General features: G+C 40.2%; 1 protein-coding gene across 6 annotated transcripts in view; it reads right to left on the bottom strand.

Moving 5' to 3' along the window:
* CDK14 (cyclin dependent kinase 14) overlaps positions 1-26,661 on the bottom strand; it is a 684,789-nt gene that overhangs the window by 286,103 nt on the left and 372,025 nt on the right. For all 6 annotated transcript variants that reach the window (XM_027540218.1, XM_027540220.1, XM_027540221.1 and 3 more), the window contains one exon: positions 10,223-10,343. In XM_027540218.1, coding sequence (XP_027396019.1) covers positions 10,223-10,343 — 121 coding nt within the window. The remainder of the gene's footprint in view (positions 1-10,222; positions 10,344-26,661) is intronic.

Genomic DNA, 26,661 nt, shown 5'->3' on the forward strand with positions numbered 1-26,661 from the left:
GGATGGCATCATTAAATCAATGGACACGAATTTGAGCAAACTCTGGGAGATAGTGAAGGAGAGGGAAGGCCGGCAGGCTATAGTCCATGGGGTTGCAAAGAGTTGGACACGACTGAGCGACTGAACTGGAGAAGGCAGTGGCACCCCGCTCCAGTACTCTTGCCTGGAAAATCCCATGGATGGAGGAGCCTGGTAGGCTGCTATCAATGGGGTCGCTAAGAGTCGGACACGACTGAGCGACTTCTCTTTCACCTTTCACTTCCATGCATTGGAGAAGGAAACAGCAACCCACTCCAGTGTTCTTGCCTGGAGAATCCCAGGGACGGGGGAGCCTGGTGGGCTGCTGTCTATGGGGTCACACAGAGTCGGACACGACTGAAGTGACTTAGCAGCAGCAGCAGAGCGACTGAACAACAACAACTAATGTAGACTTAACCATCAAAGTGTTCTGATTTGGAAAGTGAAGAGAAGGGTAGTTAAGGAACTTCATCAGCTATGTTCACACAGCTAAGGACAGGCAGAGTCAGAACCTAATTTGGGCTTTTGATGTGTTTTCTACTACAATACAGCTTCCTTAAACAGCAAACCACTGCCAGTTACCAGGAGCAGAGAATCGAGTTGCAAATGAAAAAAAATGCACAACTTACAAAACATAAAAAGCACTAGTAAGCATCCAGTATTTTCCAAATGCTGAGCGCTAACATATATTTCCAACTTAAATGTATGGGTGCACACACAGACACACACATACACATGTAAGATCAGAACATCCTGGGCCAAACTTCTCTCTAAGTTTCTAGACACAGACAGTGTCTTAATCTCCCTAAAACCAAATACAGAAGCTTCTAATTCTTTAATATATTCCACAGTGCCTGTCCACAGCATACTTTAATAGAAATGCAAAATATTTAGCTTGGCCGATACACCATTTTCAACATTTATGGAGTCGTATATTTCTTAAAGAAGTTCCCATTTACCCATCTCTTGCTATTCTCATCAACCAGTGAGGCAGCTAAGTGTACCAAGGGCAATCTTAGTAACACGAAAGTTAGTCATCGCAATTGGCTATTTAAAACTCATCCAATGACCACACTAATGTATTAAGTTCTAATATAGTGAGTCCTCCGGTGCGTCTTGGATTGTATAGGGCTATTTGATCTTACACTCGTGCTTCCAGAATAGTATATATTTTGGAATTTTATGTCAGATTTTCAGTTCTCCCAGTTGTTCTTTCAGTCAGCGTAGCAGTGTGCACTTCCATTCGACTCTTACTCTTTAGGGATCTCACACATGGCCTTAAAACTTAGTTTACATCTGCTATACTGCTTTGTGAACTCAGAAATCAATAAAAATATCTGAGGTAACCAAACAAACAAAAAGTCATCCAAACACCAGTTGTGGGCAACCAATTACTTTGCCAGTTCAATTTAGTTCAGTCGCTTAGTCGTGTCCGACTCTTTGCGACCCCATGAATCGCAGCACGCCAGGCCTCCCTGTCCATGACCAACTCCCGGAGTTCACCCAGACTCACGTCCATCAAGTCAGTGATGCCATCCAGCCATCTCATCCTCTGTTGTCCCCTTCTCCTCCTGCCCCCAATCCCTCCCAGCACCAGAGTGTTTTCCAATGAGTCAACTCTTCGCATGAGGTGGCCAAAGTACTGGAGTTTCAGCTTTAGCATCATTCCTTCCAAAGAAATCCCAGGGCTGCTCTCCTTCAGAATGGACTGGTTGGATCTCCTTGCAGTCCAAGGGACTCTCAAGAGTCTTCTCCAACACCACAGTTCAAAGGCATCAATTCTTCGGCGCTCAGCCTTCTTCATAGTCCAACTCTTACATCCATACATGACCACAGGAAAAACTATAGCCTTGACTAGACGAACCTTTGTTGGCAAAGTAATGTCTCTGCTTTTGAATACGCTCTCTAGGTTGGTCATAACTTTCCTTCCAAGGAGTAAGCGTCTTTTAATTTCATGGCTGCAGTCACCATCTGCAGTGATTTTGGATCCCAGAAAAATAAAGTCTGAGACTGTTTCCAGTGTTTCCCCATCTATTTCCCACCTGCAGTGATTTTGAAGCCCAGAAAAAGAAAGTCAGCCACGGTTTCCCCATCTGTTTGGCATATAATGGTATTTATTTGCTTACTTTTGGCTGTGCTGGGTCTTCACTGTTGCGCCGGCTTTTCTCTGGCTGTGGCAGGCAGGGGCTACTCTCTCGTGGTGGACAGGCTCCTCTCGTTGTGGCGCACGGGCTCTAGGGCCCTCGGTCTTCAGTAGTTGCGGCATGTGGGCTCAGTGGTTTCGGGTCCTGGGCTTTAGAGCTTCTTCCAGCCCAGTGTTTCTAATGACGTACTCTGCATATAAGTTAAATAAGCAGGATGACAATATACAGCCTTGATGTACTCCTTTTCCTATTTGGAACCAGTCTGTTGTTCCATGTCCAGTTCTAACTGTTGCTTCCTGACCTGCATACAGGTTTCTCAAGAGGCAGATCAGGTGGTCTGGTATTCCCATCTCTTTCAGAATTTTCCACAGTTTATTGTGATCCATACAGTCAAAGGCTTTGGCATAGTCAATAAAGCAGAAATAGATGTTTTTCTGGGACTCTCTTGCTTTTTCCATGATCCAGCGGATGTTGGCAGTTTGATCTCTGGTTCCTCTGCCTTTTCTAAAACCAGCTTGAACATCAGGAAGTTCACAGTTCACATATTGCTGAAGCCTGGCTTGGAGAATTTTGAGCATTTCTTTACTAGCGTGTGAGATGAGTGCAATTGTGCGGTAGTTTGAGCATTCTTTGGCATTGCCTTTCTTTGGTATTGGAGTGAAAACTGACCTTTTCCAGTCCTGTGGCCACTGCTGAGTTTTCCAAATTTGCTGGCATACTGAGTGCAGCACTTTCACAGCATCATCTTTCAGGATTTGAAATAGCTCAACTGGAATTCCATCACCTCCACTAGCTTTGTTTGTAGTGATGCTTTCTAAGGCCCACTTGACTTCACATTCCAGGATGTCTGGCTCTAGGTGAGTGATCACACCATCATGAATATCTCGGTCGTGAAGATCTTTTTTGTATTCTTGCCATCTCTTCTTAATATCTTCTGCTTCTGTTAGGTCCATACCATTTCTGTCCTTTATCGAGCCCATTTTTGCATGAAATATTCCCTTGGTATCTCTAATGTTCTTGAAGAGATCTCTAGTCTTTCCCATTCTGTTGTTTTCCTCTATTTCTTTGCATTAATCGCTGAAGAAGGCTTTCTTATCTCTTCTTGCTATTCTTTGGAACTCTGCATTCAGATGCTTATATCTTTCCTTTTCTCCTTTGCTTTTCGCTTCTCTTTTTTTCACAGCTATTTGTAAGGCCTCCCCAGACAGCCATTTTGCTTTTTTGCATTTCTTTTCCATGGGGATGGTCTTGATCCCTGTCTCCTGTACAATGCCACGAACCTTATTCCATAGTTCATCAGGTACTCTATCTATCAGATCTAGGCCCTTAAATCTATTTCTCACTTCCACTGTATAAATTACTTTGCCAACTTTGATGCACATAGGGGAATTTTTATTTGTTTGTAAAATATTTAGTAGTGAAATACACATACAACATCTCATTTTATATGCTATGATTCAGCTAACCCATTATATAACAAGTGACCAAATATATTCCCTGAGAACACACATAGATTCTCTCACACAAACACACACAGATAAACAACATGGATGTAAGAACCATAAACACACTAAACTCTTGATAGGATAAGAGAACTGATTTCCATCAGCATTTGAAAATCATCACTAAAGACAGCACTTTGGCCACCACCCACCAGTGTCATAACAGTCTCATACGAGAGAACTGTACTTCTGGAGATAATCTGTTACAAAGCAGTGGAATGGAACTTGGCAGCCAGCTTTCCTTTGGTGTGAAACAAGCAGTCAAATGCACTGTGTCTTCTGACTACCAGTATTTAGCAATTACTGCTCCAGTGCTATGAGTAAGACGCCCACAAGTCACAATTAAATCCCCATTTTATACACATTGTCCTAGCAGAACTATTAACTCTGAAAGGTATCCCAGTATGGACAAAATACTCTATGGTCACCCTACTTTTAAAGAATTTCAATAGTAGAAGAGACTCAGAAACCATGGTCGGCACCAGGAGTTCAGCTTTCACCTTCCTCCCGCCCCCCAACACCCTCCTGACGACCTCTGTTTTTCTGTTTCTGTGGCATTGCCCAGTCTCTGGCAATACCAATAAGTCATTTGCATCATGTATTATTTAAGCAGTTCTCAAGAGCTCCTAAAGAGATGTTACTTTGGACAGTGACTAATCTGAATCCTCCTTGGTCTTATGATCTGATTAATTGGAAAATGTGTAAATAATGTGAACTGTTAGATGACTTTATGTAGCCCATGAAAAAGTCTCATTTTTAACCAGCCTTCTTTTTCAAATAGATACATTCATTTTAGCAAAAGTGGTAAATGAGTATTGGTTAGGAGTTGGGAAAATACTTGCCAGTATAGATATTGGTCCCACAAAAATGTATTTAATCCAATGAGTCAAGCCTTAAGTTTATTTCAAAAAAGCTCCACCCTGAATAAAATTGAGAGGCTCCACTTGGTTTGAAGCATGCAAAGGACCCAACATGATTCAGAGTATAACCTAAATTCTCAAAGAGGTATTTTACTGATGTGTGTTTTGGAATCACTTTACTAGTAAAATGAAAAAAAAACAGTTGTTTATAAATCAACTTAGGAGACTATGTAATATGTTTTAGGGAGAAAAGGTTTTGGAGTGGGTTAGCTCTGAGTTTGAATGCTGACTCTATTTACTAAATATATGACCTTTATTATTCTATTTAGTCTCTCCAGGTTTTGCTTTCTTTCACTTTATCATGGAACAGCAGGTAAGTAATTAAAATATATAAGAGGAATAGAAGATCTTATTTACAAAGCAGAAACAGAAACACAGAGAGAACAAACGTAAAGATACCAACGGGGGAAGAAGAGGGTGGGATGAATTGGGAGATTGGGATTGACATTTACACACTATTGATACTGTGTGTAAAACAGATAACCAATGAAACCTACTCTACAGCACGGGGAACTCTACTCAAGGCTCTGTGGTGACCTAAATGGGAAGGAAATCCCCAAAAGAGAGGATACACGTATACATGTCGCTGATTCACTTTGCCATACAGTAGAAACCAACATGACATTGTCAAGCAACCATACTCTTCAAAAAAAAAAGAGTATTAGGACAAAATAAACACTGCATATTTTTTTTAATGTATAAAGGAGCATAGAATACAATTTGGGTCCAAGAAAAGTATCTCTTATTATTACCATTGTTATTACTAATGGTAAGACTTAATTATTATTATTACTAGTAGCCAATTACTCAAGATATTATCTCACATGGAACACATTTCTTTTCTGGGTGGGCACTACAGTAGGAATCGTTTATGATTCTTTCTCTTAAAACAGTGGTAAACAAACCTGAGTCCTTAGGAAACTTTATTACATAAATGTCCTTTGTTCAGGAGAGACTCTTAAGGATGAGGGCAGAACTCTATATTGCCAATATATATGGTAATTAGGCTTCTTTAATAAAATGCAATGCTAAATGGCCTTATAATACTCAATAAATAGGCAATTTCTTTTCTGATATATGGAAAATCAATTTTGATGCAGACATTTTTCTATATATCAAGATCAGTACAGAAATTTTTTTTCTAACCACCCAGCTGCTACAATGTTAAATAAATTGATTTTAATCCTAAATCAGAGATGTAATAGAGAAAGGGTGATTTAATATGCAATCTCATTACATTTGACAGGCTTATTTATAAACGACTCACCCCACATTTTGACAAGCATAGTTAATATGTTAATTAGCTTTGAAAAAGATGATGAAAAGGGGAGACTGACATGCTATTGGGGAGCATGGAATTGACACAAGGTGGTGCCACTCTACACTGTGGCCCCTCCCAAAAGCAGCATGATCTTGATGAGATATTTATTAGCTACAGATAATTTTGTCACCCTATGTTAAAATTTAATCCCTTAAAACAATCCCAAGTGACCTATTGCTTAAGAAAACAAACGCCACTCTAAATATATTTATGAGCTTCTATAAAGCAATATAAAGCTTGTTTAGAGCAATGACCTGGACAGCTGGAGCAGAACTCCTTGACAAGGGACGGACTACACAGATAAGCTCATTGGCACATCTGCACTTCTCTTAATGTGGTTTTCAGTACTTGGTAAGCCTTTTTGGTTTAGAAGCTTAAAGATGATTTCCTATGCCTGGACTTAAACAAAGAGTTATAAAATCCAAGAATTAAGGGAAGTTATACACCAGACAAAGTCCAATTTGATTCCTTTGCTTAAGTCCTCCTCCATGGAGGCAGTCAAGGTACCAAAAACTACCTTTCCTGATGAGTTCTCAAACTGCCCAGTATATCTATACATCACCCACATGCTGGAGACCTACAGCAGTAAATCACAACGGGAGAGCTCTGATTTCCATCACTCGCTGCCAGTGTTAATGCGTAAAGTGTCTTCATTAATATTTTTATTGCCCGAAGCTATTTAAACAGAATCCTGGAAACTGTAACACTGGGTAGGGATCGTTAGTTTTTAGTTACTACCCTGCTGCCCCAGGAAGGTAAATGAACTGTAAAACAGCCTGAGACCCCTGCCACCTGCCTCCCCACTATTGTCTATGGGTTAATATTCACACTGCTCTTTGGTGCAGCTGAGCCAAGACTCAACCATAGTGCCATTTCTAGATCTTTCAATATCCAGCATCAAGGTCACCAATGATGCAAAAATCAGTGCCCTGTGAACTTTTCTCTGACTGGAAACATACATACGTTTTACCTGGAAAATAACAAAACGGCTGTTAGAAAATGGCTTGGAATGAAATCAGATTCAGAGCGACAGGCATAGCATAGACATAACTCAGAAATGAACAGCCAATAATGTGGGAAAGTGCTCCAACATAACACATTTATTTTATGTTTTTATGGCAATGCATAATCTTGGCATGCAGAGAAAAGGGCATTTAGGGTCTACTATTTCATATCAGTTTTCCCCCCTTCCACTTAAATTATGATCTTCTTCTTAGGCTTCATTATGTCTCTGTTAAAGCAAATTGGCAGAAAGCAACCAAACCTTCTTCCTTAAAAGGATGGATCAAAAATCTTCCAGCAAACAAAAGCCCAGGTCCAGACGGCTTCACAGCTGAATTCTACCAAAAATTTAGAGAAGAGCTAACACCTATCCTGCTCAAACTCTTCCAGAAAATTGCAGAGGAAGGTAAACTTCCAAACTCATTCTATGAGGCCACCATCACCCTAATACCAAAACCTGACAAAGATCCCACAAAAAAAGAAAACTACAGGCCAATATCACTGATGAACATAGATGCAAAAATCCTAAACAAAATTCTAGCAATCAGAATCCAACAACACATTAAAAAGATCATACACCATGACCAAGTGGGCTTTATCCCAGGGATGCAAGGATTCTTCAATATCCGCAAATCAATCAATGTAATACACCACATTAACAAATTGAAAAACAAAAACCATATGATTATCTCAATAGATGTAGAGAAAGCCTTTGACAAAATTCAACACCCATTTATGATAAAAACTCTCCAGAAAGCAGGAATAGAAGGAACATACCTCAACATAATAAAAGCTATATATGACAAACCCACAGCAAACATTATCCTCAATGGTGAAAAATTGAAAGCATTTCCTCTAAAGTCAGGAACAAGACAAGGGTGCCCACTTTCACCATTACTATTCAACATAGTTTTGGAAGTTTTGGCCACAGCAATCAGAGCAGAAAAAGAAATAAAAGGAATCCAAATTGGAAAAGAAGAAGTAAAACTCTCACTCTTTGCAGATGACATGATCCTCTACATAGAAAACCCTAAAGACTCCACCAGAAAATTACTAGAACTAATCAATGATTATAGTAAAGTTGCAGGATATAAAATCAACACACAGAAATCCCTTGCATTCCTATACACTAATAATGAGAAAACAGAAAGAGAAATTAAGGAAACAATTCCATTCACCATTGCAACGAAAAGAATAAAATACTTAGGAATATATCTACCTAAAGAAACTAAAGACCTATATATAGAAAACTATAAAACACTGGTAAAAAAAAAAAAAAAAAAAAAAGGGATGGATACCAACAGGCACACACATGTGAAAGAAAGAAAGGCTAGGGCTGGGGGCAGTGGAAACACACAGACCGGACATCAAGCACTACACGTCAGAAACAGACATATTAGCAAGTCATAATCCATGTAGTTCTTTGCTCATTACAGAGCACTTTCAAAGCTTTGGGGAAAATTAGCCACTGGCGTATAAAAAAATAGCTTCTCCCCACAGAGTCAGACACGACTGAAGCGACTTAGCAGCAGCAGTCTAAGGGTAGAGCTTGAAGTGCCCTGCCAAGCAACTAAGAGGAGACTGGCTCCAAGTTACAAATGTTTCCAAACTATGTTCTGTTAGCAGAGTCCTTGACTGACCTCATCGAAAGACAATCTAGAATTCCTATTCTCAAAAAATGGAGAAAAACACTCCCTAACTCAGAATATTAAGTAATGATTATTTGCATAGCCAACTTGCAACTATAAGGGCAGGAAGGAGGAAGGGAATGAGACAGTAACTGATATTCAGATGGATGCATTCATTGACCTTTATTTCCAATCTTTTCCTCCATTACAGCTAATGACCAAAATAGCTATTTTGTTCAAGCCCCTGCTTAGCTTTGGAGGAAAAAAAAAAATCTAATTGTGGAAACAATTGTCCAAAAAAAAAAAAAAAAAAAAAAGTCAGGAAGTTTGATGTAAAAAATGGATTAGCCCGGCTCCTTAATGATAGACGGTCATCTTTATGCTCAGTGTTTTGGAGCATGTATTTACAATGGTATTAGATTCATTATAAGGCATTACAAAACCTATGGCAATAGATCTTAGGCTGTTTGATTACCCAGATTCTTTCATAGCTCTACTGAAAGCTAGAGATCTACACCTCATAAAAATAAATACATCCATGTGTACACGAAATGTTGCATAGATTTTCAGTGGCTTCACAGATCCCCAAATCCCATGTCCAAGGGAGTTGCTGGAATCTAAATTAAGTAAATCTATATTGTGCCTTACAACACAAGAAACTTCCTTGTTTTCTCCCCATAAAGTGTTTGGATCAGAAACATCAGGGAAGATAGCCAGGCCACATCACAGCCTAATTAACTAAAAGCCAAGATTACTGAGGGTAGAGCGGTGAAGTAACTACATGGCAAGAAGATAAATGACAAACGCTGCAGCTTTATTGAGGTCATAAACATTATGTGAACATGTAGCTGAATTCTGTATATGGGCCATCATCATTCATGGAAGATGATTCCTGCTATTAAAAAACTATGTGCTATATGAACTGTTTTACTTTAAACACAACTGTGAGTCTAGAAAAGGAATTTTTCTATTAATAAATGACATTTTTAACATTCACTATTAAGCCTTCCCTGGTAGCTAAAAAGATTATTCCCTTATTTGAACTAGATCATACTAGACTGGAAACTCATTAAAGTTTATCATTAATAATAATCATACATTAAATCTCACCGGACTTTGCGCCTCCTATAACAGATTTTTAAGTTATGCGAAACCATTGTGCAGAACTGTGACTCTACTGGAATTAAACTTACTCTGACATTTTTTTAAAAGTGATTGTTTTATTTCATCTTGAATAATTGGCACCAACAGTTTTCAGGGGTATACTGTACCAAATTTAGCACCTTACAGTTATAGCAAAATGTTCAGACCATTTATCTGAATTTTGCTGTGAATTTAAACATGCTTCTACTACTTCCTACTCATACTGCTGTTTGGAGATATATACTCCCTTGTTATAAAACAAAGCCACAAATTAAGACCGTTAGGGAGAAAATCACTGAACTGACAGCTAGAAAAATGTCTCTGCCCTTGTCCATCAAGAGCCATTACCAGACACCATCTGTAAGAGAGCCCCTGATTAGGGAACATTCCCAATTATGTTTTCAAAAACTCCAGCGGTATTGCCACACACCGGCAAACGCTCCAGTACCATTAATCTTCATTCAGACTGTTAGGATGTTTGTCTAGGCTTGACCCAGACCAAGCACTACGGATAAATTAGCTCAAGTAAAGCTCCATTTCTCACCACATGTCAAGGCAGGTGGAATATTCTGTCGAGCCCAAGAGGACATCTGGAGGTCTGTACCACAAGGTAACCACTTCATTGGAGTATGTGTGGCTGGGGACGGATTTTGCTCTTGCGAGACCTGTGGGTTACAGAGAACGTGAAGTTTAATAGACATTAATGATCAAAGTAATTTAAATTTGGATGTTCACAGTTTTAAAAGGTCAAACGTGATATTATAATACAGAATCACGAATGCAGTGTCAAAGTTACGCAAAAGGTTGGGAAAAGCATATTTTGGTCTATCTGTTTCAAATACATGCTAATAACCAATAAATCCTTTATATTTCCTAATAAAGCACTAAGAACCTAAAAAAAATCCCCAAAGAGTAAACAAATGATTCATAAACTATTAGATATTATACAGAAGCTTAGAAATCTCCTGGCTTTCCAAAGATTGTTTCATGGTACTTTGGTTCTGACAGTTAAAAATAAGTATTATAAGAAAAAGTTCCAAGACTGAATAACTTCGAGAAAAGATGGTTTAAAAAGTAAAACAGGTCTGTATACTGTGAGACTTCTCAGTGCCCTTAATTTTTTCTAACATGTATTATGAATCCGAAAGAAGAGAATATGACTCTTTTCTCAAAGGTCTTTTCCAAAATTTCTTTTGGTGTCAGTGTTCTGTCAAACACTAAGAAATGCTATTCAAGAGTGTCATTTGAAATACATAAATAAATAATTATAAAGGAATAGTTAATAAATCTGGTACATGGAGATGAGATATCATGTAATAAAATTAAAGTTTTCTAAGAATGTTTAAAAATTGGGAAAGTGAAAAAAAAATTGGGAAAGTGGTCAAAATAATATATTAAGTGATAAATTATGTACAGTTTAACCTCACAATCATAAATACTTAGGCACTGGAAAAAGACTGTTGAAAAATATATTTTAATATCTTCAATGGTTAGTTCTGAATATAGAAAAATTTAGTTTTGTTAATTTAATACATTTTCTGAATTTTTCCCAAGTTTTATACAATGAATACATAATTCCTTTAAAAATCAAAAATTAAAGATATTCTTTTTAGAAAAAAAAACTGTATGATAGTTTTCTATCTGAGTATGTTCATTAGTGATGAGAGTAAAGTTTTATCTATCACTGTGATGCTCTAAGTAAATAAACATTTTTACAGTGAACCTACCATAACATATTTAATGTTTTGATTATTTAAGTTTTTATGTAATAAAAAAGGAACATTACCTTTTTTTGTTTATTAAACACTTTTTAATGACATTTCCTTTACTGTATTATATGTAAATATTAAAATTAACAGGGTAGCTGGTCAGATGAAGAATTTCTAATTAGTTCAGTTTGGTTACAATAATTCAATTTTCCCTACCATACAGTTTTTATAACCATAAAATGGCATATTATAAACTGACTAGTGTTACAAGTATTCCATATTAAAGTGTACAGATTTGACACATTCAAACATACATACACATATATGGTCTCTTCTACACATGACTGGAATGACTATCTCTGAAAATAGATTTCCATAATAACCTCTTCTCCTTTTTTCTGCAAGGATTTATCCTACCTCAAAGCAGGCAAAACTGAACAACAGATAAAACAATCAGGGCATTAACATGTTTCCAGAGTTTCGTAAAACCATCAAAGGGTTTCCTTCCTCAAATGAGCATGTTTCTATACAGACCAAGGAGCTAAGCGTAAGTCCCAAAATCGGTTCTGACTTGCTCCATATGCTGTTGTCAAGGCAAACGGGATGCCAAAAACATTCAGGCTGGGTTTTCTTGGTTTTGCCAAAGCCCTGTTGACAGAAAGCTAGGCCAGAGGGATAGGAGAATTTAAAAATCTGAGATTTTCTTTGACAGCTCAGAAGACCACACTGGTTATAGAAAACTGTGATATTCCCAGTTTTAAAGAGAGAACCAGACCTCAAAATAACCTAGTAATATAAATCTAAATAATGATGTATGACTCCACGTCAGTTATGCTCATTCTGAATGTAAGTTTGTAAAACTTATTAAATAGTTCTGAAAAACTAGAAACAGAAAAAGCTCTTTGTCTACATTATTTTTCTCCATCTCAAGTTTAGGCCAACTGTGTGAGTGCTGAGTTGCTCAGTCATGTCCAACTCTTTACGACCCCATGGACTGCAGCCCGCCAGTCCATGGGATTCTCCAGGTAAGAATACTGGAGTGAATTGCCATGCCGTCCTCCAGGGGATCTTCCCAACCCAAGGATCAAATCCATGTCTCCTGCATGGGCAGGCAGATTCTTTATCTTCTGAGCCACCAGAAGATAGCCACCAGAAGGAAGCCCCAAATTTAGGTCAAGGACTGCCCAGACTCCATTCACACGGGTCATATAACTTCCCAAATCATCAGGGAAAGTGAGTTTTCGATGTTCTAACTCTTCAATGCGTTAAGACAGTTTCTTTAAATAGTTTGCCTGTAGATGTGTTATAATGAGTAATGTTATGATATTTTTAAGATACGCTCTCCTGCATCACTTGAGAAAAACTCACATCTCAATATATCATAGGATCAATTAAAACATATTCTTGGGGCAAATGTCTTGTATATTGTTAAACAAAAGCTTTTCACCCTAAAAATATTTCTGTTCAGTTAAAGAGATAAATCCCCAAACTTTTCAGAGAGGGAGCAAATTATTAAATCAATGATTCAAAAGAAAAAAAAAAAAAAGCACACCTTGAAGCAGAAATACACAACCACATTTTTAAAATAAATACTTTTAGTAAAGCTACTCCTATGTATTTATATAGTTCATGCATCAAAACACACTTACTCATGCAAAATTTATTAAACTGTATCCTCCAGCTGAAGGGAATCTGTAGGATAGGATTAATTAGCACAGCATGTGTGAAAGCTTTCTTTCTCTGTTCCCTGTCAGTTGCTATGGTTACCCTACAGGAAGAGAGCTACATTACCTTCTAAAAAGGATGAAGTTCAGGGGTTATTATCAAAACTTCTTATATTAATGTTTAGTCTGAATTAAAAGTCAAAAAAGCAAAGTGAAATGCTAACTAGATGAGTATAGCTTATTTGTACGCTGCTGCTTCGGCTGAGTGTGTCTATATGAAAGGGTGCACGTTCCTTTGGGCACCTAAATTGGCTTGCATAACCATTTAAGAGTATCCAACGAAAAGATGTTACCACTTCTAACTAAGGAAAGATCCCTAAAGAGCAGAGTTAAAAATCCTAATATTCAAGGCCTGTTGCCAATTATTCAAATTTGGGCAACCTTAATATGAGTTAGCATAGCAGAAGCTTAGATTTCCAGAAGAGTTCAGAAGCTTTACAGGTAAGTTCTTTCCCAAGGAAAGAATTCCTCTTCATATCTCTATGACACAGTCTAACTTCTGCTGCCATTCTGAGTCTGGTTCTACCCTCTGGCAGGGACAGAAAGTAAGTCATGTGACAGTTCTTCCAACATTTGCCTTAAGCGAACTAACCCTCTGGCATCAATCAATGGAGATTCTTCAGACCTTATCTTAAAAGTTCTCTCAGCTGCAATGGATACAGTTGACCACTCCCATTCTTTTATTTTATTTTGTTATCTCACTTTATTATTATATGTAACATAAGATGAAATATATAATAATATGCAAATAAAATTATGTGATATGTAATATAATGCAATAATAGTCTAGAAGATGTCTCAGCGGGTAAAGAATCTGCCTGCAATGCAGAAGACACAGGAAACGCCGGTTCGATCCCTGGGTCAGGAAGATCCCCTGGAGGAGGAAATGGCAACCTGCTCCAGTATTCTTGCCTGGAGAATCCCATGGACAGAGGAGTCTGGTGGGCTACAGTCTATGGAGATGCAGAGTCAGACACGACTGAGCAACTAAGCATGCAAGCATGAAATATAATAAAATATATATCTGCCACATGGCAGGTTATTTTTGTTTAACTTTTTATTTTGTATTTGGGTATAGCTGATTGGATTTCTCAGGTGGTGCTAGTGGTAAAGAACCCACCTGCCATTGCAGGAGATGTAAGAGATGTGGGTTCCATCCCTGGGTAGGGAAGATCCCCTGGAGGAGGGCATGGCAACCCACTCCAGTTTTCTTGCCTGGTGAATCCCTTGGATGGAGGAGCCTGGCGGGCTACAGTCCACAGGGTCGCAAAGAGATGGACATGAGTGAAGGGACTTAGCACGAACGCATGCATGCACACAGCTGATTAACAATGCTGTAATAGTTTCAGGCGAACAGCAAAGGGATTCAGCCATACATATACATGTATCGATTCTCCCCCAAACTTCCCTCCTAATCTTTTAAATTTATTCCCTTGACTTCTCAGTTATGGAAGAGATAACAGGAGTGATTTGGCCAGCTTCTAGAACTTCCTCTATTTGCTCCACAACTGATGGACTTGTCTACAGCTACATATTTAAACCAATGCTTTCTAAATGCATACACTCTGTGGATAACTGTGGCTCATGCCAAGTTTTAACTGTCATCCTTAGGAGATTTCTCTTATTTTATCTCCAGCTCATACTTCTGTGTGGGCTTCAGATACGGGTTTACCCAATTCCTCACCAGTATCACTCAGTCGTGTTCAACTCTTTGCAGTCCCATGGACTATAGCCTGCCAGGCTCCTCTATCTATGGAATTACTCAGGCAAGAATACTGGAGTCAGTGGCCATTTCTTTCTCCAAGTACAGGAATGGGGATGTACTACAGGCACTAAACTGGACACCAACTGCAAGTTCTCTATAGCAAACTGTATTATTAATACAGGGAAGGTGCTATGAGTCCAGAGTCAAATGGCAATTTACTAGTAAACAGTTTTAAGAACCCCACAGACTAAAATTCTTTTATTAATAGCTACACACTCATGTCCAATAGATTTCTATTCCATGCACATCTAATTATTCTTTCAAATCCTGATGCATCCTTTTTACAGGTGGTAACCCTGCTTGGCGGAGAAGGCAATGGCACCCCACTCCAGTACTCCTGCCTGGAAAATCCCATGGACGGAGGAGCCTGGTAGGCTGCAGTCTATTGGGTCACTGAGGGTCGGACACGACTGAGCGACTTCACTTTCACTTTTCACTTTCATGCATTGGAGAAGGAAATGGAAACCCACTCCAGTGTTCTTGCCTGGAGAATCCCAGGGACGGGGGAGCCTGGTGGGCTGCGGTCTATGGGGTCGCACAGAGTCGGACACAACTGAAGTGACTTAGCAGCAGCAGCAGCAGCAACCCTGCTTGAAAACTTGAGTTCTCCCTCTGACTCCATGAAGAAAGTGGCTAAACTAAGAATTTGGCTTCAAGAATGCTCACTTCCATGTTTTTGCTTTGACTACGGAATTGCAAAAGAACTGGCAACATTGACTTGTTTCTTTCAAACTAAGTGGAGTAATGGCAAAAGCTAGATGGCCTTGTGAAAGCCAACTGAAACACGACATAAAGGAACGTCTTTCACCACTTCAGTCTTTCCAGAGGACGCGCCACTGTTCAGCGCTTCTCAGTGGTTTTGCTTTAAGATCAATTCCCAGAGGTCCCTCTCATCATACCTCATTCCCCAAACTGAATGATCAGAAAGAATGTTCTGCTCCTAATCACAACGTGATATTTCTAAGACAGGGGCTCCTTTCTTCAATACTTGATTTGAAACAGACATGACATACTTGGGTAACATTTTACCATTAGGCTGTCAGGCTGAAAAGGAAAAGACGTTCTCTATTCTGTCCGCTAATCCATGGAGTAAGGGCAGAAGAAGATTTTTACATTTCTTTCCCATTGCACAGTCCTGGGACCTGGCCAGGAATTTTTTTCTAATTTTTGGTTGCACTGGGTCTTTGCTGCTGCGTGTGGACTTTGCCTAGCTGCAGTGTGTGGGCTTCTCACTGCCGTAGCTTCTCCTGTTGCAGATCAAGGACTCTAAGCGTGCGGGCTTCAGTATTTTGGTGCACAGGCTTAGTTCTTCTGCGGCATGTGGGATCTCCCTGGACCTGGGATTGAACTCACGTCCCCTGCATTGGCAGGCAGATTCTTAACCACTGGGCCACCATGGAAGTCCAGGAATTCCTTTTTAAATAGATATTTTTAATGGCATTCTCTCCCTCTCAGAGGATTTACATTAAGTATCTGATGATGGGTTAAATTAATTTGTAAAGCTCATTATTGCTCCTCTTAGAGTGTATCAATAAACAACTATCAAACAAAACAAAAGAGAAAAGTACTTTCTTCTAGGGATGTTCAGGGTTTTGGCTTTGACCTTTGGTCTCTGCACTGGATTGGTTTTCCTGGAGGATGTGGTTTACCCGCATGTCTTCAGTTACTACCCATCTGCTGAAGATCCCAAATACGCATCTCTACTATCAATCTTCCCCTAAAACTTAAGATTTCTATATAAAAATAACAATTGAGATCCTCCGTATGCATGTTTATTTTTATTGGTCCCAATTCCCCAAACAGTACAACCACCTCCAGTGTTCTGTAAGTTACCACTAAATGTCACTATCCATCCATTCACTAAAGCCGGCAGTCTTGTTTCATGATAGGCTCCTTTCACTTCCAAAATTACAAAACTCAATGGAAGATCTCCCTCGTGGCACAGTGGACAAGGGGACACAGGTTCGATTCCTGGTCCAGGAAGATCCCACATGCCGTGGAGCAATGAAGCCTGTGTGCCACAAGTCCTGAGCCTGCGTGCTGGAGCTCCCAAGACGCAACCACCAAGCCCATAAGCTCAAACTACTGAGCCGGTGTGCCACAAGTCCTGAGGCCCACGCGCCCTAGAGCCTGTACTCCGCAGAGAAGCCAGCACAATGAGAAGTCCGTGCACAGCAACCCCGCCTGCTAAAACTAGAGAAAGCCTGTGCAAAGCAACAAAGACCCAGAGCAGTCAAAAATAAACAAATAAATAAAAGCTTCTAAAAATTCAATGGATTTTACATCATAGTTTCTCTCTTTTCTTCCTTCTCCTCAGATTATCATCATCTCTTGCAGGAATGTAATTGCAGCCTCAGGTTCATCCATGGCAAACAGTTACCAATTTTGAAATATGCTGCTACTGCTGCTGCTAAGTCACTTCAGTCGTGGCCGACTCTGTGCGACCCCATAGGTGGCAGCCCACCAGGCTCCCCCGTCCCTGGGATTCTCCAGGCAAGAACACTGGAGTGGGTTGCCATTGCCTACTCCAATGCATGAAAGTGAAAAGTGAAAGTGAAGTTGCTCAGTCATGTTCAACCCTCAGCGACCCCATGGACTGCAGCCTTCCAGGCTCCTCCATCCATGGGATTTTCCAGGCAAGAATACGGGAGTGGGTTGCCATTGCCTTCTCCATTTGAAATATATTCTGGACAATAAATTATCTACATGAATTGATATTAATTTTATTGAAAATTAAAATTTACATGGAACACTCTTCAATGTGAATAATAAAAGACTTACATGACCAATCTCCCACTATGAGCACCCTCCAATTCTCTAGCCTCATATTTGCCATAACAGGAGGCAGGAAATGTGAGCATTTGGGGGACACACTTATTTTTTTAATACCTTTGATATCACATATTGTTTCTTAAGGTAGAAAAAAGTTTTGAGATAACAATTATAACCTCCTTTTCTTTCCTTTAAATGAAATATCTTTGCTTTTGTTTCTGTCCAGACTTCTACTTTAACAGAAGGTACTCTTCACAGGATACTGAAATCCCTTTAAAATGTTATGACTGGCATTTGTCAGAGGCTTTCAACTAACTAAGAGTAATCTCTGAAAACAAACTCTGATTAAAATGAAATTAAGCCCACAAGACATTAATACATTTTAAGGTAATATTTTATTTTGCTATTATTTAATTATCTTTGAATTAAGTTAATAAATTATGCCTAGCTTCTGTCTATCCACAAGGGCACATTTTTTTATCTTTCCTTTGAAATAGCAGGAAGGATCATAATATTTTAAAAAGGACATTCTAAATAAGAAAGGAACATTTCAAATACTTAAATGTTATATATACAAAGATTTTATTTTCTATTTTGCATAGAAGATAAAAAGCAGTACATTCCTTTGGGAAATACTGCTTTACATGAAACTGATAGGTGAGGTGGTAAGACCAATTAGCCAGAGTTTTTCAGCCGACTACCATGTAGAAAACATGCTTTTGCTACCAGAGCAGTATTCTGCATTTTGGAAGTTGCAATAAGAAAAAACTAAAGGCCTGATCGTGGTTCTGACACTAGCCAGCTAGCTGTGTGCCCTTAAGTCACTTAAGCTCTCTCGCTTATGCTATGTGTAAAATAAAGGGGCTGAGATCAGAGTCAGCCAGCTGTAGCCTACAAGCAGGCTACCTGTCGATGTAAATAAATTTTGCTGGAACACAATTATAGCTGTTCCTTCACATACTGTCTATGGCTTTTCTGCACTCAGCAGCAAAGCTGAGTTGTATAACCTGTAAGGGCTTCCCAGGTGGCGCTAGCGGTAAAGAACCCACCTGCCAATGCAAAAGACGTAAGAGAGGCGGGTTTGATCCCCGGGTGGGGAGGATCCCCTCGAGGAGGGCATGGTAACCCACTCCAGTGTTATTGTCTGGAGAATCTCATGGACAGGGGAGCCTGGCGGGCTACAGTTCATGGTGTCACAGAGAGTCAGATAGGACTTGAGTGACTTAGCACACAGCATAACCTATAAAGTTACAAAATTTAGTAATTTGGTCCTCTAAGAAAAAGTTTCTTGACCTATGGGGTCAGGCTAAGGAAATCCTTTAAAGTCCATACAGGTACTAAAACTCACAGATTCTAAGAAAATATTACTAAGAATTTTGTTCACTAAATGTATGAAGATCATAGATGCTCAAGTTCTTAAAAAGCCCTTTTAAGTCAATAATTCCACCTCACTGATCCCGCATCACATCTGCATTAGCAGAAAATGCAAAATCATTTTCAAGAGAGTATATGTGAATATATCATCATTTTCACAGTTCATTGATTTACATTTCATTTTCTAGTTTCTGCTTCTCAGTTAATGAAACTCACAGTTATTATTCCAAGGTTAGATGACAACACAATATAGACAATGAATTTTATAACTTTGACTAAATTGGCAATTTTGATGAATTTCCATATCCATGCTTGTTTCCAGTTTTTTAAAATTAAAGGCAAAACATACTAAATTTATCATAAGAATCCAAGTTTTAAATCAAGCTGTAATACTCAGAACTTTCAGACCATTTACTTATAAATATATATAACAAAAATATAATGAGTGTGAATTTATATGTTTTAAAGAGATTATTTATTGAATAATTGTAACTATAATTAAATTTTATATATAAGAAGATTTTATTTTCTATTTTGCATAGAAGATAAAAACAATATATTCCTATATTGTTGGAATAATTACAATATTATGCCAAATGTATGCTTTGTGCTTAATATGAAAGAAGCCAAAGTATAAAGATGAAATTACCATATATACATAATATTCAAAATAACCTATGTTCTTTAATTTTGAAGAAAGATAATAAATGAGAGTGAGTGTTCTTTTTGGAGATGTATGCGAAAATTATTTCCATTTCCTTCCTAACCCACCTAGAATTTTGTAAAAATAGGGGAGGGACAATATTCTAGTCTCATTATAGATAATATAAAAATACGAAGATCAGTGGATATGCTAGTGCTTATAATATATCGGCAAACCTGATGAGAAATTCTTGAGCAGTTACAATCTGCTGGGTATTCTGAGAGTTTTGAATGTGTGATATCACTTAATCATTAAAATAACCTATTAAGTAAAATAATTGTTGTGCACGAAGTCACTTCAGTTATGTCCGACTCTGAGACCCCACAGACTGTAGCCCACCAGGCTCCTCTGTCCGTGGGATTCCCCAGACAAGATTACTGGAGTGGGTTACCATTCCCTTCTCCAGGGGGATCTTCCCCACACAGGGACTAAACCTGGTCTCCTGTGTCTCCTGCATTTGCAGGTGGGTTCTTTACCACCAGCACCACCTGGGAAGCCCTAACATAATTTTTAGTATCACAGCTAAACACAAAGGAAACTCATTTACCTCTGGCCATATGGTAATAAGTGGCTGTGCTAGGCTTTGAAGGCATGCAGTGTGATTGTCTCCTGGGGAAGACTGGGAACCTGGGGACTTCTTTGTGCCTGAGCTCCAGATGGGCAGCAGCACAGCCTGAGTGGGTTGAAAGCCCCCAAACGGTGACAAGTCAGGTTTGTGACAGAGGGAGAGGGTTGGGGTGAGGACAGGGAGGCAGGGGACACTGGAAGGAAAGTGAAGAGAGAAAACAGCTAGTTCTGCTAAAAGGAGGCTCCAAAGACATAAACTCAACAGAAAATGACTGACGCTGTCTAGAGAGCCTCACAGAACAGACAACCCTCGAGGCAAAGAGACATTTGAGCAAGAGAAATGGCTCAGGAACTTCAAGTTAGGCTCTGATTGCCGAAATGAGAACAATTATTATCAGCTGCTTTGCTTGTCTTTTAAAATGGAAATTGGCAGAAAGCAGTGGCCCCAGAAATGGAGTAGTTAGCCAGAAGGCTGTGGTAACTTGGAGAGTAAGAGCTAGCAATTCAGTTTTGGGAGGGCGGGGGCATTATTTATCTTACAGGAACCCAAGGCCCATGTTTTCCTTCAGAAACCTCAAACTTGAGTGCAGTTAAGCTAACCTGAAGAATATGTAGTAGCAACACATAAACAAAAGGCTCTTCTGGGGTGTCCTTACTGAAGTGAATGTTAAAAATATTCCATGTGATGTAAGTAGGCCACTGTTCTCAAACTTGAGCTAAGAGGTTTTTCTGTTTTTATAAGGGTAAATGCCCAACTAAATGAGTTCCAATTAATGAGGTAATCACCGAGCCAATGTCAAGGACGGAGGGGAGTGGTTTGGGCTACACTAAGTCATTATGAAACTTCTAAAATGTTATGGTTGTTGCCCGATTTTTATGAATTATTTTCTCCCACTCTTTTACTTTTTTCTTTTCCTACTATTTGAACAGAGGTAAAGTTATATTTTGGGGTTTCAACACTGTACTACTCACTACAGGATTTCAGACATTATCATTAGAAGAAAATGTTTATGAAAATACATGAACATTATTTTGATGATTTTAACTTTACTTGGATGATTTCAAAACATGTTTTATGACACCCAGTGACAATCCTGGTTGTCCTGATACTGGGATTGGGCATTACTAATACAGAAATCACGGCATCTGGTCCCAACACTTCATGGGAAATAGATACTTCATGGGGAAACAGTGGAAACAGTGTCAGACTTTATTTTTTTGGGCTCCAAAATCACTGCAGATGGTCATTGCAGCCATGAAATTAAAAGATGCTTACTCCATGGAAGGACAGTTATGACCAACCTAAATGGCATATTAAAAAGCAGAGATATTACTTTGCCAACAAAGGTCTGTCTAGTCAGGGCTATGATTTTTCCAGTGGTCATGTATGGATGTGAGAGTTGGACTGTGAAGAAAGCTGAGTGCCGAAGAATTGATGCTTTTGAACTGTGGTGTTGGAGAAGACTCTTGAGAGTCCCTTGGACTGCAAGAAGATCCAACCAGTCCATCCTAAAGGAGATCAGTCCTGGGTGTTCTTTGGAAGGACTGATGTTAAAGCTGAAGCTCCAATACTTTGGCCACCTGATGCCAAGAGTTGACTCATTGGAAAAGACCCGGATGCTGGGAGAGATTGGGAGTTAGGAGGAGAAGGGGACGACAGAGGATGAGATGGCTGGATGGCATCACTGACTCGATGGACATGAGTTTGAGTAAACTCTGGGAGTTGGTGATGGACAGGGAGGCCTGGCATGCTGCAATTCATGGGGTCGCAAAGAGTTGGGCACGACTGAGCGACTGAACTGACTGAATACAGAAATAAACTTTAAATCTCCAAAAGGAGGTAAACTGAGCATTCGGGGGATATTTTAAAGATACATCAACTGCATAAGAGAAACATATATCACAATCATTGCGGAGATGAGTCTTACAGCTTTCGTGCTGGAAAGAATCTAAGACAGCTGTTCCCTACATTACTTCTTTTTTTTTTTTTTAAGTATTTATTTATTTGACTCCACCGGGTCTTAGCCGCAGCACACAGGATCTTCAGCTGTGGCTCGTGGGATCTAGTTCCTGGACGAGGGATTGAACCCAGGCCCCTTGCATTTGGGGGGTGAGGCGGAGTCTTAGCCACTGGACCACCAGGGAAGTCCCTATATTATCATTTCTCATTAGAAGGAAGTGGAGGCCTACAGTTCTATCCAATCTGCCTCCACTGTTTCAAATCCTGTCCCCTCTTTCTGTCTTTATGGCACTAGCATTTCAGGCCCTCAAACTTATCCCTCTGGGTCTTGAATCTTGGAAAGAGCTCCTCACTGGTTTCCCAGCTGCCAGGTTGGCCCTTCCGAGTCCTTTGCCATAATCTGAGGACGAGACGGTTCCCTGTAATGTGTGAAAGCTTCCCCTGTGAGCTCAGCTGGGACCTCCATTCACAAGCTGTGTGATTCGGGGCCAGTGATTAACTGAGCTGGCTTGTAGCTGCTTCACATATGAGATGCACGTGGTAACCCTGCTGGATATTCTCTGTCTGCCTCTCCTGACGCATTCTTGCCTCTTCCTCCTTCCTGCTCTCTGCTCCCCAGAGGGTGACCTTAATGGGCCTGTAATTACAGAGTCTTAGGTCCCCTGGCCTCAAGCTGGGTTTGGCCAGGGGGAGGCAAAGGGATCAAAAATCGCAGAGAAGGAAAAAAAAGTGAGGTTGGTGTACTTTTTTTTTCCCTTGGCTCCTTCCCAGCTGGACAGGAAATGGCCGTGGCTAAGTCCTCTCTTGGAAGGATACACTCTTGCTCAGTCGGTTCTAAATGTATTTCTCCCTTAATCCTGCAGGGCTGAGTGAGGGCACACCTCTTTAGCCCTGCGCACAGTTTCATACAGAGTTCCTTCATCCACCCCTCCTCAATCACCCGTGAGAGTCGCCCTTTGTTTTCCTGTAGGATCCCGGATACAATGACCATCCCTGACTCATAGGGTATTTCTATGAATTAAATGAGAAATGCATGGAAAGTGATGAATAGTGCACTTGGTCTATAATAACAAGATACATTCCTAAGTGGCACAGTGGTAAAAAGTCCACCTGCCACTGCAGGAAAAGGGGGTTGGATCCCTGGGTTGGGAAGATCCCCTGGAACAAGAAATGGCAACCTGCTTCCAGTATTCTTGCCTGAAGAATCCCATGGACAGAGGAGCCTGGCAGGCTACAGTTTATGGGGTCGCAGAGAGTCAGACATGACTGAGCAACTAACACACACACACACAAACTCAAAATATTTATAAGATGCTTTAATTCACTTATGATGTTCATAAACATGTTAAAATAAAGATATAACAAGGGGTATCATACCATAACGCTATTAATATTCAAGCTACTGGTTAGCAATGTAAGTGATACTTATTTTCCTAACAAACTCCATAATGTCGCAAACTTTAATATGATCTTTAAAATTTAGATCAATGAAACCTCAAGAACTAGTCAATCTCTCCTCCAAATTTTAAAATCATATCTCACTCTCTAGTCAACTCACTTGACAGTAAGTGTATAAAACTGTTTTATTCATGTTTATCTATTATATATTATAAGCTCCCTATGAGCAATGTTAATTCCCTATGATTGCCCATTTCTTATTACCACTTCCCCCTTCTTCATCCCAACATTAACAGACTCTCCTGTAAAACACAGGACTTAGACAAGACTACCTAAAGCATACTCAAGGGCTTCCCTGGTGGTTCAGTGGCAAAGAATCTGTCTGTCAACACAGGAGACACAGGTTTGATCCCTGGTCTGAGAAGATCCCACAATCCGTGGGGCAGCTAAGCCTGGGAGCTGCAACTACTGGAGCCCTCACACCCTGGGGTCTGCGCTCGGCAACAAGAGAAGCCACCACAGTGAGAAGCCTGCTCGCTGCAGCTGAAGAGGAGCCCCGCCTGCTGCAACTAGAGAAAGCCTGTGCACAGTAAGGAAGATCCAGCATGGCCAAAAGAAATAATAACACTAGACTAAAGCACGTTCAGACAGAGGATCGATCTGCCTCTACTTACTAGAACCCCTGCCTATGAACTGCACGGCTCCTGTGTGTGAAACCAGCCTAGATCCCAACTGTATCACCAGCAAGTGACTCTGATTCTGCATGGCACCTTAGCTGCCGCTCAAAAAGTTAACTTAAGCATGGAAAGAGCTATGTGCAGACCTGAGAATTTTAAAAAAACAAAACAAAAAAACCCTTGATGAGCAGAAGTACAAACACTCATTTCAAAGCTTCCAGATGTTTAGTTTTACTGACAGGAAGAGACCTGAATTTACCTTTGAGGCTAACTGTTCCTCTAGTCTAAGAAATCCAACGATGGCAATTTATGTTGTATAAATGGCAACTTCTGTTGTATAAAAGTAAAGCAAGTCCCTACCCACTGTTCTGGGGCAAGCAGTGAAATTAAGCTGCATCTTGATACTTCAAACACAAGCCATCAAGAGATCTCAGGGAAGGGCTCCCCTGGTGGCCCAGTGGTTAAGACTCCACGCTTCCACTGTAAGGGGCGTGGGTTTGATCCCTGGTCCAGGAACCAAGGTCCTACATGCTGCATGGTGCAGCCAAATAGGAAATCTCAGGGAAGTATTATTCCAGGCAGAAGGGAAAATAAGTGCCAGCGTTCTTAAGTGGGAGAGGGCCTGGCACAAGGCAGGACTGGTGAGGAGGCCCCATGTGGAGGGCCGTGCACCCACCTTCCTGGACCCTCCCCATACGCCTTCTCACACGTCCATGCCACTTCCGACATGGACGTCTAATTCCAACCCACCCTCCATTATTCCCTGACCCCCACATCAGAAGTCACTCCCCCCGGCTGTGGGTCTCCACGGTAGTCTGCCGCCCCTCTCACTGGTCACTCAGCACTAGATCGCGAAGCACTGTGATCACTGAGGAGTGACAGTGCCCTTTGGAGGGCGGAGACCATGCCTGATGCCGCACAGTCCCCAGGACCAGCCTAGACGGGGCCCAGAATGAGTAACGTGCTCCCAGAGGTGGCTGGTTGAACTGAACTTGGAAATCACTGAGTGTGTTCTGAAGTAAGTTCCAGAAAGTGATCAACGGCATCTTTCTCCCATGTTTATACAAAGACTTATGTGCGTGGATATCTGCTGTGGTGCTTTTTATACTAAAAGACTAAAAATAACCTCAAATTCTAGGAGAAAACTAGCTAAATAAATTATAGTACAAAAATGCAGCCAATGAGGCCATTAAATCTACATGTACTAATATGGAACCAGCAATGACATACTCCTAAGAGAAAAGGCAAAATAAAGAACAGTGAGCAAGACGGAAAAGCATAAATATCATACGACATCCCTTATATGTGGAATCTAAAAAGAAACGATACCAATGAACTTACGAAGCAGACTCACAGACTTCTAAAAGGAGCTTATGGTTGCTGAGGGCGGGGAGGGGGGAAAGAAGGGGGAAGGAATAGTTAGGGAGTTTGGGATAGACACGTACACAATGCTATGTTTAAAATGCATAACCAACAAGGATCTTCGGTACAGCACAGGAAACTCTGCTCAGGGCTTTGGCAGCCTGGATGGGACTGGGGCTTGGGGGAGAATGGATACATGTAAGGCTGAACCCCTCTGCCCTGGTCACCTGAAACCGTTACAACATTGTTTGTTAACTGAGTATACCCCAAGACAAAATAAAAAGTTTTCTTTAAAAAAAGAACAGTGAGCATGATATTTACTATTTGAATAAAAAGAGAGGTGCTTATACATGTATATGATGTCTCTGAAAAGAGACATAAGAGACAGGTAGAAGCGACCTGCCTGTGCAGAACCATGGCAACAGGAGAGAGAAGGACACTGTTTTCACTAAATGCCCCTTTTTTCCTCTTGAAAGTATCCATTACTGTTGTGCACATGTTCTGACTGAACAAAAATACTGGTTTTTAAAAGAGAAATAAAAGGGATTGAATATATCCTCACTCAGCCCTGTGCAGTCTTAGCGCCCCCTTTTTCAACTCCACCCTAAAATTTCAGCCTATTCCTTATACTTTATAGCGCTGGTCCTAAAATAGTCATGGGTTGTAAACGATAGGCTTTTCTCGTGCCGCAGGAAAACTGATGGCTGGTGGTGGTGAGTTAATGACTGGGTGGAACAGGCAGAAATAAACTATTATTTAGATATTCTCACCACTACAACCAAGCTGCCTTCTAAAGCTCTCGTCTGTCTGCATAATAGCCAGTTTAGCTACTAAGACTGATGATAGGCTTGCATGAGTAATGTGAATCATCAGGCAATTTTGAAGTTTAAAAAAAAAAATCTTCCTTAAAGGGAAACGTGCTTCAAAGTATAGTACTTAGAATACATTTCCCTAAGATGAAAGTGTCAAGAC

The sequence above is a fragment of the Bos indicus x Bos taurus genome, chromosome 4 (assembly GCF_003369695.1).
Source record: "Bos indicus x Bos taurus breed Angus x Brahman F1 hybrid chromosome 4, Bos_hybrid_MaternalHap_v2.0, whole genome shotgun sequence".
Taxonomy (NCBI): domain Eukaryota; kingdom Metazoa; phylum Chordata; class Mammalia; order Artiodactyla; family Bovidae; genus Bos; species Bos indicus x Bos taurus.